Here is a 13,122-nt window from a genome sequence, read left to right as displayed (position 1 = left end):
CAATTCTTTGGGTTTTACCAATATGACATGGGCGTAATATTTGTTGTCTTCATTAATTAGTCATCCCATGTCCATTCATCTTAGCTAACTACGGAATAGAAGATTAAAAAATAAATTTAAACTGACATGTCTGATCTAGTATAAAGATTTAACATTGCTCCATCACTACCAAGGCCGTAAACTGTTCCGTAATCAACCATTCCTTCCTCCGTCGAAAGTTTGCTTTACCACCATCACTTCACCACTTGTATTGTCAAGGAATATGTACACCTAAAGTCCTGTCTTTCTCCATTATGTATATGCTTTCGGATAACTTTTAAGAGCATCTCCAACAGATGATGGATTTTTTATTTTTAGTGACACATAGAATTTTAGACCTCCGTTTGGCATAAATTCATTTCCAATAGTAGAGTCGTACAAGATAGGAGGACCAATTACTAAATATGAAAGTGTTCAAGAAAGTGTAATTTACACCTCCGTTTATACCTCCACGTCATCTTTTTCACTAATTTTCTTTTAATTCTAGGGTTCAAATTCTCTATTATTGAAAATAGTTTTTATGATACGAGGTCCTACATTTATTCTATATGTAGACCCCATTAATAAAAGGACTAAATAGAAAATACACATAGAATTTTTTGTACCTTCCGTTGGAGATGCTCTAAGAACGGTTGGAGAACGGGTTTGTTTTAGAAGTTGTTAATGGCCGTATATAGTAGGGTTAATTTTGTCTGAGTTAGAAAAATATAATGAATAGGTCTGACTCGGCGAGTGGATTATGGTTTTCGCTCTCATCGATTCTGTTTTTGCTCTCCCTTTAACAAAAATCTTGAAGCATAGGGATAAAAAGTGAAGTTGAATTTTGCTCTTCCTTACCTCTTTTCTCTGCTTTCTCCTGCGTATTTTTTCTTGTTCTTCCAAACCAAAGTTCGAACACAGAAAACCATTCATTCCCAAATCAAACTCAACCCCAAACCTAGAAGGAGAAGTGAGAACTCGTTCAATTGGATCTCAACGAAACCCTTTCTACTGTTGTTACTCCATCTTCGTCTAAAGAGGAATTACAAAAGGTAATAAATTCAGGTTTGATTATGTTGCGAGGATTTTGTTTGATTTCATACCCCGCATGTTTGATTTTAGAAAGGGAAGACAGACTAGTTAGATTCAACAACTCACTCTCATGCTTTTACTCTTTGTACTATGAAATCAAACCCTAATTCCTAAATAAATGAGATTTTATTAAAACTTAACATGCAGGTTAACTGGTTGATGAAATTTCTCATAGGATTTTAATTTGTTCCACATGGAGGACGAGTTTCAATGAGATTTTCATAGAAATTGTAATTCAGTATGTAGAGTCAGTTTGGTGCTGAAGAATTCATAAATTTGGTTGAGTGATTGTGAGTTTATATGACACACTGAGAAGTAGAGGATATGTATTGACACGTTTTAGGATTTGCACATTGTTAGGAATACGCTGTAGGTTGAGTGATTGTGAGTTTATATGACACACTGAGAAGTAGAGAATATGTGTTGACACGTTTTAGGATTTGCACATTGTTAGGAATACGCTGTATGATCTAGGAAATAGTGTTGCAACTTGATCTCTGCTTGATGGAACGGAATACAATTGCTTGAAGTTTATGATTGGTATGATGGTATCTAGAAAAGGTAGAGTTACATCAGTTGACAGTGTGTCTGAGAAAAGTAATTTGCATGAATGTATCCGTTTCATTTGTATTTGTATTTCTGCGTTTCATTTTCTCAGGTAGATGATTTACAGATGGATATGCATGGTGTATCCGTTTCCGCTCTTGAATGTCAGTCACTGTGGTCATTTTAAATGGTTCTTTGGGTCTGTATATATGTCCCTTTAGTATTGCTGGCAGCTGGAGTACAATCAGCAAAACAAATACCTTATAGGAAATCACAAATTCAAGACGAAAGTCAGTCATGATCTTATCAGCATCATCTTTAAGAACAAACAATCATAGGATTACTTTCAAACAAACGAATTTCTTTTTCTCATGTTTCTTGATGTTGTTTTTATCTAGGTAGGTGGTTGCTTTTGCAAGTGCCATGTGATTGTTCAACCAAAGTCAGGCACTGACATTTCCTAGACTAAAATATCACTATTAGTATTTATGCATTTAGTTGTACTAGTGTCAATTAGTGTCGCACTACAGCTTTCTTAATTTACTAGTGATGGCTTGGTGTTTTATTATTCTACTTGTTGGAGTATGTTAGAAATTGTGGGTTAAATATGACAAGGGTTAAATTTGAATAATAAGCACATTATGCGAGCTCAGTATGTTACAAAATTGCAACTCCATTCCTTGATATGCAAAGCTAGCAATATCTAAGTAACTGCAGAATTCTTCTCCTTCATCGTCAATTGACTCAATTCACCATTAGACTTACTGGAAAATCGTAGATGATACACCAGTTTCCCTAATCTGATTTCTCTGGGTAATTTCCTTTTTATCTCCCCCCCTTTTAATGGGCGCAAGGTATCTCCCAAAAACGCTAACCAACTTGGTGTATGCACGTATTTTTCGTCGCCGTTTCTTTGGTTGGTGAACATACTTTTGGTAAACCCGTTTTTAAAGCAGCCCCCGTTGGATTATGTCAAATACCAGTTACAGCCGTTGGATTAAATCAAACCTGGAATTCTTCATAAACAGAAACACTACCTTCCGCTTCGACATTGTTCTTCTTCCTGAACTCTCTCTCTCTTCTGCCCAGCTGAAATTCATTCACGCATCTGAATCTTCAGCTAGGTTTCAAGTAATTTCAAAACACCAATGAAGGATATGAAGAGTTAAATCAATTGTTCTTCTCTTCGCGGCTACGATTAGGTATGCAAATTTTCGTTTGATCTGTGTAATCTTAAATTCTAGGGTTTTACAAATTTAGTAAATTTATGTGTTCATTTGTCCACAAATTAGTTGAACAGGGTTTGTTAATCTGCGCATAGAATGTTTATGTCATTAAAGTTAAAACCCAACTAAAGAGTACTCAGAGAAAAAAGATAAGTGTTTCACCATAGCGGCTTGGAATTGACAAGTACTCTGTAAGGAAATTGTAGTAGTGGTGTAAAGGGAAAAGGAATAGCAAGATTTTTTTTCTATTATAAAAGATAAATTGAAGTTAGATAGAGTAATTGAAGAAGATGAAGATTTTTTATCCAAGTGTATGTCGATTAGGTCAGTTATATAGACTCTGTTGTTATTAGTTTCGTTTTACTTTTTTTATTATTAATGAAATTATGAAAATGTCAATGTATGATCAATTGGTTTATGTTTATAGTGTAGCCCAGTTAGTAGACGGCGTGCACTTAATTCATGATAATATCCATCCCATGTACGATGTAATCTGGATTTTAGATGCACCCCTGCCATAGAAGCAAAAGTACCTAGATGCCAAAATGTGTTTCCGTCTGTTATCAGATGAATTTCTCATCAAAAACTTTTAAGTTCATATTTACCAATTTGTTAGCAAGGATTCAGAAGTGATGTTAAAGCTGTGTTGTAGCACGAGAAATGCAGTGCGAAAAGGTTTATCAGAGTAGGGTCGATAGTAATGCATGTTCACCACTGCATGTTACAGTGTACAGAATCTGCTTCTGAGAAGTGTTGTGTGCATGATTCTTGTAATATGTGGCAGCTGTTTTTCAGCTACTACTGCCGCAATCGGCCTAATCATGCCAGGTCCCATTTAGTGGCGCACGAGAAAAATGATGTTGGGTTCTGTTTTAGGCACTGCAGTTGGATTCCAGTTGTGCGAAATCCAAACCGCTGGGATCATTTAGAGCTTATGTAGAATGGAAAAGGCTAACTTACGAATATATGCTGCCAGATAGGAGAAGAAAAGGGTAGGGTGGGGGTGGGGGTGCCACTGATAGTCTTGAGACATCAGAAGATCAAAATAACAGATGGAATTAAAAGGTTATATCCGGTGAAAGAAATGAAATAGAGAAGTGAAGGAACTTGGCAACATTTTGAAGAAACAGTATGGCTCTAGATTTTGGAATCTAAGAACAGAATTTTGATTAAAGTGTTTCCCATTCGTTTTGTATCTATTTTTTCCATTTGTTTGATCTGTAAAATTATCCAGCAGGTGTTGTGGAGAAACCATGACAAGTTATACCACAAAAGTTGTTTTAATGGTTATTTGTTCTATTGTTGGTCTCAATATAGAGAGATTAAGTTTTCAGATTTGCTGTTTGTCTTGCACTATTATTGTATTTGCAGACCTCATCCTATTCGATTACAAACCTATTATCACAGCTAAATCCTAAAGTCATTCACAACAAAATTTTTAGACAACTCACATTTGCCGCAGTGTGTCATAATTTTGGAAGAATGGAAAATATGCATAAAAAGAAGGAAGAACCAGTGGTTGCCGACGTGCAAAGCACGTGCACTCCACTTGTTTTATTATAATTTGTTTATGAATTTGTTTGAAGCTCAATTTGTTTCTCCAAGTATGATTGAGAGCTCAATCAGTTCCTGCATGTTTAATTCTGTTTTGCATTTTTTTATTTTTTTTAAAGTTACGAGATGGGGTTTGGTTTGAATCTTGATGTTTTTTTTTGGGTGCTTGATGTGCGCAGGGTTTTCTCTTGAAGATAAGAAGAAGAGCAGTTAATGTAAGTAACTGGAATCCTCATCTTTGTTCGTGTTGCGGTAAATTTCTTAGTTTGGGCATCACTTAGTTTTCTTTTTCTTTTGTGGTTTGTGGCTTCTTTTTTTCGGTACAACAAGGGTAAGGATAGTCTTATTTGAGATGTTTTATTGTGGGGAATGTCTCTTGAAAATGTTTCAATGAAAACTCAATTTTATGCATTGCCTTATTAATTTGTTGTTAGCCCTTGGTTTAAGTTTCTGATTTTTCAAAAGCACTGTGTGGAAAATAGGCTGATGATTACAAGTTAAGTTAGCTTGTTATTGAGAAATGGTGATGTTTCTGTTGGCTGATTTCAGTCATGCTTATTCGAGACTCTAAGCGTTTATGATTTCTCAAGTTTAGATAACTGTAAATTCTAAAAATATGTTCCTCATATATCATCATGTAGACTTGTTACTTTGTGTGTGTGTGTGTAAAAATTTCATTCTTTTTAAGGTCTCCCTAGAATGGGAAAAAAGGGAATATAAAACTTGTAGCTTCCATTCTCAATTACAAGTATTGGGTACCATATACATTTCTAGTGTTGAAAACCTCTTGGATCCCCGTAAATCCTATGTACTCTCTTATTACGTCATTTCATTATCTATGAAAAAAATTGTTATATTGACCAAAAAAAGAAAAGAACATGGTAAATCTCTTAATCCCACCAGGAAACCCTAATCGCATTCAAATTGGTGAAACATGGCGTGCATCGTTCAGAGAGCCCAAAAGATAACAAGATTGATGTATCAGCATGGAGAGATGTGGGAGGCTCATATGGATATACCTACAATCTATGCTTGTTTAGTTGTTAGTTATTATCTCACAAATGATTTGGGTTTTAGTTTTGTTTCTTACTTATTGTAGATTGCAGGAGTGTTATGGATAGTGTTCGACAGCTAAAAGTTCAAAGATATGAGGATTTTGTTGATCGTTGCTTGAAGCCGGATCTTGTGCGAGCTATTGCTGAACGGTACCGCCATTATCACTTATATATTTGTATCTTTTTTGGGGGGATCTGAAGTAAGATCTGGTACACTGTATAAACTGGGTGTCAAATGATTTGTGGCAGTAGCAACTAAAAGTGTGTTACTTATCGCAGGGACAAAGTCTTCGAATCGCAGAAGGTTTTGTATCCTTTTGAATTATCCATTCAATTTTTCTTGTAATGTACTCACAACGTTCTCTCTACAAAAAGGACGTCATGACCTTCCCTAAATTCATCTCTGGTTTCCTTTTCTCCTACTCATGTTTCACATTCTATCATTCATCCTCCTAATTTAAGTTGTCATACTGCCTCTAAGAGTAGCCATTTGGGTTTTTGGGGTCTTCCTACGTATGCCATCCAATCTGACTTGATGAAGAGGCAGAGACGATGGATCACCTGATTATTGATCTTCTTGGGTCTTTTGGGAGGACTATAGTGCTGTACGGTCTATTGTCTTTCAAGCTGTCTGGGGAAATTGTTTGGTTTTATCTGCATACAGAAAATAACAACAAATAAAAAACATGCAGAGCAGTGTAAAAGCTTGATAGTGCGGATGCAAGTTTCTTTTCTGTTAATTCTTGACTCCAGATTCCATATTCCAGTTCAGACTTACGGAAGAGTATACAAACGTTGGAGAAAAATGCAGCTACGAGCTTGCGTACGTTGGTCAATCTTGGTTCCGAGGTGTACATGCAAGCTGATGTGTATGTTTTTTATATACCCTCGCATCTTGCAGTTATTTACTTTTCACATAAGAAATCGTGTGATAAGAAAAAGTTAATCATTTTGCGTATTGACCATTTCAACCCCTATCTTCAGATATATAGCATCTCTTCCATTTTGAAGCATTTCAAAATATAAGATCATTCATATATGTCTTTCCTTTTAATCTTTGACCAATGGGTTCAGTTTGTAGTTGACTAGAAAAAATTGTTGCAGATTGTTGCACTAAGTTCAACATTTCTGTATGTGTATTTGACAGCTTCAACATAAGACCAGATGAGTTTATACTGGTCATAAGTTACCTTCTAAGTTGTTGAATGCGATGCTGCACTTTCGTCTCATGTTTAAAGGATTCATGCTTAATTTTGGGCCAGTGATAGTGTCGCATGGAGTTTTTGAGTCAATCTCCCTCTAATGGTCGATGCTTCTTTTTAAGTGGTATTACTGAATTTGCTCGAATAATTTTTGCTTATTTTTCATCTTGTATTGTGCGCACTAACAGGCCGGACACTAGGCATATATTCGTGGATGTTGGTCTTGGATTTCATGTAGAGTTCACCTGGTCTGAGGCCCTGGAGTTCATATCAGTAAAGGAAGCAAGATTAGCCAAGTATGTACTTCTGTTGTTATTATGTGATTATATAGTTTAATTGGCTTGGTGTTGCGTGGATATTTCCAACACATGAAAGTAGATAGAAACAGCTGAGGATCGGTTCCCCCTCCTGATGACACACAAACACCACTAACACAAACTATACATTAGTGCTAAGTTAGCATTCTGAGACACAGTGCTGAAGCAAAACCAAAATAAAATAAGGAGACTGATATTTCAAATCCATAGTCAGCGTTAAGAACCTAGACCCTAGTGTGGAGTACGATACCTCCATGAATACAAGCTAAACATGGGGATACAAAGTATTGCTGGGTTTCATAACTTGACCAATATGCCAACAGAAGCAATTTTATATTGCATGATTATGGTTTTTGTTAATCTGGTCTCCTTGTCATATATTTAGAAAAACCTAGTCACATATGATATTTCTGATTTGTCTGGTGTTGGGTTCATTTAAGCTGCTTAAAATCTTACTTCATTTTAGCTAGTTATAATCTTACTTCACTCTAGTTGCTTGAAATGTATAATTTCGTAAGTTTGTTCAATTTTAGTTGCTTCAAGTATGTTGTTCGTTGTTAGACTTCTTCCTGGTATTATATCTCAATCTTCTGTGATGAGACCCAAGGCTTGACCGACTTTCTTATTCTTTGTTGTACCACAGGCAAATAGATGAATACACACACCTAATTGCATCCATAAAAGTGCAAATTAAAATGGTAATATTATGTTTGTATGTATCTTCATACTCCAAATTTATTGTAATCATCTGAAACTCTAGTTAGTTGGTTTGATGGTTAGTAACTTTAATATAATTTCACACTCAGGTTTGTGAAGGTATTCAGGAGTTGCTCCAACTTGCAGCATCATGATCCAACTGACGTGTTAAAGGTTGAAGATTTCATTAGAAGAGAACACTGGTGCAGAAGAGTTCATTAGATACTAACATGCGCAATCAAATACCTGCTTTCAACAACTTACTCTTTTACTCCTTAGTAGGTTTTTATTATATACTGATGCTGTAGGTTGTTAAATGCAGTTTCACCAGAAATATAGAAACAAGAAACACATAGTAAAACATGTCTGTGCTGTGGGGGAATAATCCAAAAACTTGCAGCCTTTTGTTCTTTTAAACTAGTTGATGCATTTCTGTTGGGGTGTATTTCAATTTTATTGCTCCAAGGTAGTGGCAAAATGTGGTTATCCAGGGGATAGTTTTTGACGAGCTGTTTTGGAGCTTTTTACTTTGTGATGGTAGAGATGTCTCAAGTTAAAAAATGGTTTGGGGAACAGATGTCTCTCGCTAGGGAATGACCGATGGCAATACTGATTCTGCTACCTGTACCCCATGTTTTTGTTTCTCTGTACAAAAAGAGATTCTTCTTTACCTTCATATATATCTATTAAGTCATTGGTCTTTAATTTGTTATTTGAATTTTTTCATTTCTAATTCTCTGCAAGATGGCTTGTCATCACAAAAACTTCAACTACTTGCAGAAACTAGTGGAACTGTTTATGCTGCACCTCGTAAAAATCACTTTACGAGGGAGATTGACAAAAGAGTAAAAACTTGAAACAATATCAAGTCAAAACCTACTGGAAGCTACCGACTAACGCAACATAAACATGGACATGTGCGTAATCATGTGCAATCTCCGGTGATGCAAGAATGCAATAATCAGGCTGGTTTTGCCTAACCCATCAATAATATATCAATACCACATAATTCACCCAAACTGCCTTGTTTTATGCTCACCGAATTTCATCAGACAAGTGTAATCTCTTCTCTTAATAATAAATCTCCTTTCGTATTAAAAAAAAAAAAATTCATCAGACAGCAAAGCTGTACTACCCCGTCCTTCAGTTCAGGAGATTTCGGTAACAGAGTTCCCGACTGTAGATGCCACACAACCTGATAACTCTCGGAATTGGGAATTAATGGTGATTTCTTCTCTTCTTGTCCTAACCTTGAAAAGAATCTTAACATTCTTTCTCCTGATGAAATTCGACTGGGCAAAATGTTGGTGGAGATGGGACAATCTCATCTGTTTCATCATTGGTCTCAACCAGGTTCTGATGACGATCAAGACAAGAGAGGTTTCTTTGATCAGGTGAATAAGCTTGACACTAGCTACCCTGGTGGATTGGCTTCTTACATCCAAAATGCTAGAAGGCTGCTCGCAGATTCAAAAGAAGGGAAGAATCCGTTTCATGGCTTTACTCCTTCTATTCCATCGGGAGAGATTCTTACCTTTGGCGATGAAAACTTTGTAAACTTTGAGGAAGCTGGCGTCAAGGAAGTACGCAATGATGCATTTGTTCTTGTTGCAGGTGGGCTTGGGGAACGTCTTGGCTACAATGGAATTAAGCTGGCTCTTCCGTCAGAGACCACAACTGGGACATGCTTCCTACAACACTACATTGAGTCTATTCTAGCTCTGCAAGAGGCAAGCTGTAGATTGGCACAAGGTCAGTGTGAAGCACAGATTCCTTTGATTATTATGACATCAGATGACACAAATGCGCCTACATTGGATCTTTTAGAGTCAAATGCTTATTTTGGAATGAAGCCGAATCAGGTGAAGCTGCTTAAGCAGGAAAAGGTGGCATGCTTAGATGATAATGATGCCAGGCTTGCAGTGGATCCTGTCAACAAATACCGAATTCAGACAAAACCTCATGGGCACGGGGATGTTCATTCACTTCTATATTCCAGTGGCCTTCTGAAAACATTGAAGGATGCAGGTTTGAAATGGGTTCTATTTTTTCAAGATACTAACGGCCTGCTTTTTAAGGCAATACCGTCAGCACTTGGGGTTAGTTGCACAAAGGAGTACCATGTTAATTCTCTTGCTGTGCCCCGCAAAGCAAAAAAAGCTATTGGGGGGATTACCAAACTCACTCATGCTGATGGGAGAACGATGGTGATCAATGTTGAATACAATCAGCTTGATCCTCTACTTCGAGCAACCGGTCATCCTGAGGGAGACGTCAACTCCGAGACAGGCTATTCTCCTTTTCCTGGAAATATTAACCAGTTGATTTTGAACCTTGGTCCTTATATTGAAGAGCTCACCAGAACACAAGGTGCCATACCGGAGTTTGTAAATCCTAAGTACAAGGATTCTAGTAAGACTTCATTTAAGTCCTCAACTCGATTGGAGTGTATGATGCAAGATTATCCAAAATCACTGTCTCCTTCAGCAAGAGTCGGATTCACCGTGATGGATGCATGGTTGGCTTATGCACCTGTCAAAAACAACCCTGAAGATGCTGCAAAGGTGCCAAAAGGTAACCCATACCATAGTGCAACTTCTGGTGAGATGTTTATCTATCGAGCCAATAGCCTTATTCTTAAAAAGGCTGGTGTCAAAGTGGCAGATCCAGTAACTGCAACTTTCAATGGACAACAAGTGGAAGTGTGGCCACGCATCACATGGAAGCCCAAATGGGCAATGACTTTTGCTGAGGTACGACACAAAGTGAGTGGGAACTGTTCCATCTCACAAACCTCTACTATGGTCATCAACGGTCGTACCGTGTTTGTGGAGGATGTCTCTTTGGATGGAGCGCTCATTTTAAATGCAGTTGAAGATGCAGAGGTTAAAGTTGTAGGACCTGTGCATAACCAGGGTTGGGTTTTGGAGCAAGTTGATCACAAAGACACATCAATTCCTGAGGAAATAAGGATTAGAGGTTTCCATTTCAATAAAGTTGAGCAGCTGGAGCTAAATTACAACGAGCCAGGGAAATTCAGCAACAGCTCGTGAGAAGGAAACTTACCGTATGGAACAGATAGAATACTATGGTGAGCGAAACTGCAACCTCAGAAATTCAATTTACTGTGGGTAAGCCATGAAGGTGGGAATCTATCATGCACAATAATTTAGGAGTAAAGCATGTTTTAGCTACAATTTTTTTTTTTTAATTTACCAGCAATCATAAATCAAATTACAATCCCAGACATACTTTTCTTCTTGTGTATATTTTGATGTGAGCGAGGCAATTAGAACTTTTTATGTAGGCTTGCTTAAGATTTGGCCGAGAAAAAGGAAAGTTTGCTAATTATATACAAATGCAATGACATAGTGGCTAAATCACCATCCGCCACTATGTAAATGGTGCAGCCTCTTATATTATATGCACGGAGGCAAAGATTTTGCGCATGTCTACTAATCCTCTTTTGTTTGAACTATTATTTTGTATATATTATGAAGAAAGTGTATATAATCCTATCATACAGAATTGCAATGTTTTTATTAAGATTGCAGAGCAGCATTATTTCACTTGAGTTCATATCAAGTGAACTCCTCTGAGGTTTAATGGGAATGTCACACAACACAACACAACACAAGAATTTCTATCTATTTGTAATCATATAGATTTCAGCAGCAGGATACAGGAATTTGTTGGAAGAGATGGGCGCATGCATACCAGCTAGGTAGAAATCTTCCAAAAAGTAAATAGAACTCTGCTTGAGTTTTGAAAACCAAATTTGTGTCAGACTAACTTTGTAGCTGAGACTGTTGTTGCCAAGCAAATTGTTCATCTGGTCTAAACTAAAATGGCTCGATTTTCCGTCATTTGACTGGTGTCAAGCCATGTCAAAGGCGAAAACATGTTCACTCAACGAAAGAGGTAATGCCTCCTTGCTTCCCTTTTTTTCAGAGAACCGCAGGCCACAGTGCACATACCTTCAGAGAGATGTGACTCCCTCGGTCTGGATACATTCTGTTTTTGCCAAGTCATTATTACTGCCAGTTAATTTCAATTTTCCATGTGGTAAAATTTCCTCTTTGACAATTAGGATGCGAATGTTGGGATCCTAGTCCCACATTGGTTAGATGGGGCTTAATTAGTCGTTTATAAGTCAATGGGTTTCTTCATCTAGTCAACCGGTTTTCGAGTTGAGTTCGACCCATGGGCTAATGACGAGTTTAGGGTCGGTACCCTAACATTTGGTATCAGAGCCAACCACCACGACCCATGTCCGCTCCACGGAAGGGGTGACCTATAGGCTAGATTAAAGTGTTGGGGCACCTATGTATGGGCGTAGTTGTCACCCGGCTATCTTCGGGTCAGTGTCGATAGAGTGGGCCAACGAGGACGTTGGGTCTGGAAGCGTGGTGGGATGTTGGGATCCTAGTCCCACATTGGTTAGATAAGGCTAAATTAGTAGTTTACAAGTCAATGGGTTCCCTCATCTAGTCAACCAGTTTTCGAGTTGAGTTCTACTCATGGACTTATGACGAGTTTAGGATCGGTACCCTAACAGCGAGGCTTTTCTTGCACTTGTTTGGACTTTGGATGTGGCGTAATATTTACATTTTGTACCAACCCTCAATTGCATTTGCACTTTCAAAACTGAAATCAGTGTTCCGGCCAGGCCACAAGGGGAGCGTATGAGGGGTAAAACCAAATTCATGGTACCAAAATTCTCTAAAGCAAGGGGTTTAATTCATCATAAATGAAACGAAGAACAATTTAAAACCATTAATCATAGATCATTGTCCATACAATCTACTTAACTGAATAAATCAACTAAACAACAAAAACAAAACCCTAGTTTCCTATTTTGCGCTAACACCATTCTATCTATCTAGACAATTTTCTTTAACTAAACGTCCCAAATAAGTAGAAATCACATCAACAACTTGAGGTTTGTTCGTGTCAACACGAACGAATTTCATAATAGTGACACTAAGTACACCATAATAAACACCAGTTGAAACTCGGTGAGCGTAGGTGTAGATAATCCACAGGGCTAGGTGGCAAGATCCTAAGCTGTGATACACCAAAGAACAAAGAGCGGCGAAGCACAAGATAGAACCAAACGGCGCAAAGAGCGAGGTATCACGTGGGTCGGACGTGATGACCCAATAGTTGTCGGATGTGACGTGACCCTTATCCTCTGACAGGTCGGGTGAACAACCAGAAAGCACTCGGTCAGATGAAGGAAGATGCTCAAACAAAGGAACGAGAAGAAAGAAGGGCGACATCGTGTTAACCAGACGATTAAGACTCGGCCTCGGGTGAAGAACTATCGGTCAAACCAGAAAGTCGGGCGAGCAGTGAAGGTCCGATAGGGAACAACTAAATTGATATAAAGTGACCAACATTGTAATTTTGTTGT

General features: G+C 37.7%; 2 protein-coding genes across 4 annotated transcripts; both read left to right on the top strand.

Moving 5' to 3' along the window:
• The first annotated feature begins 721 nt into the window (after positions 1–721).
• Positions 722–8,411, top strand: LOC113280934 (protein UXT homolog). Of its 3 annotated transcripts, none has more exons than XM_026529547.1 (8): positions 722–1,070; positions 4,616–4,651; positions 5,543–5,641; positions 5,771–5,800; positions 6,259–6,360; positions 6,882–6,989; positions 7,654–7,708; positions 7,817–8,411. In XM_026529547.1, coding segments are annotated over exons 2-8 (441 nt in total). In that variant the 5' UTR covers positions 722–1,070; positions 4,616–4,649; the 3' UTR covers positions 7,862–8,411. The 3 variants fall into 3 exon arrangements, with proteins under 3 accessions (XP_026385332.1, XP_026385345.1, XP_026385338.1); XM_026529560.1 differs by having other exon boundaries at positions 765–1,070; positions 5,536–5,641; XM_026529553.1 differs by lacking the exon at positions 722–1,070 and adding an exon at positions 2,171–2,858.
• Positions 8,412–9,007: 596 nt separating this feature from the next.
• LOC113358220 (UDP-sugar pyrophosphorylase-like) lies at positions 9,008–10,935 on the top strand. The gene is made up of 2 exons (XM_026601780.1): positions 9,008–10,280; positions 10,371–10,935. Exons 1-2 carry the CDS (start codon positions 9,008–9,010, stop codon positions 10,757–10,759), a joined length of 1,662 nt encoding a protein of 553 aa, XP_026457565.1. The 3' UTR covers positions 10,760–10,935.
• Positions 10,936–13,122: the final 2,187 nt, after the last annotated feature.

This window comes from Papaver somniferum, chromosome 1, assembly GCF_003573695.1.
Source record: "Papaver somniferum cultivar HN1 chromosome 1, ASM357369v1, whole genome shotgun sequence".
Lineage (NCBI taxonomy): Eukaryota > Viridiplantae > Streptophyta > Magnoliopsida > Ranunculales > Papaveraceae > Papaver > Papaver somniferum.
The sequence above is the reverse complement of the archived record's forward strand: the minus strand, read 5'-3'. Positions and strand labels throughout refer to the sequence as shown.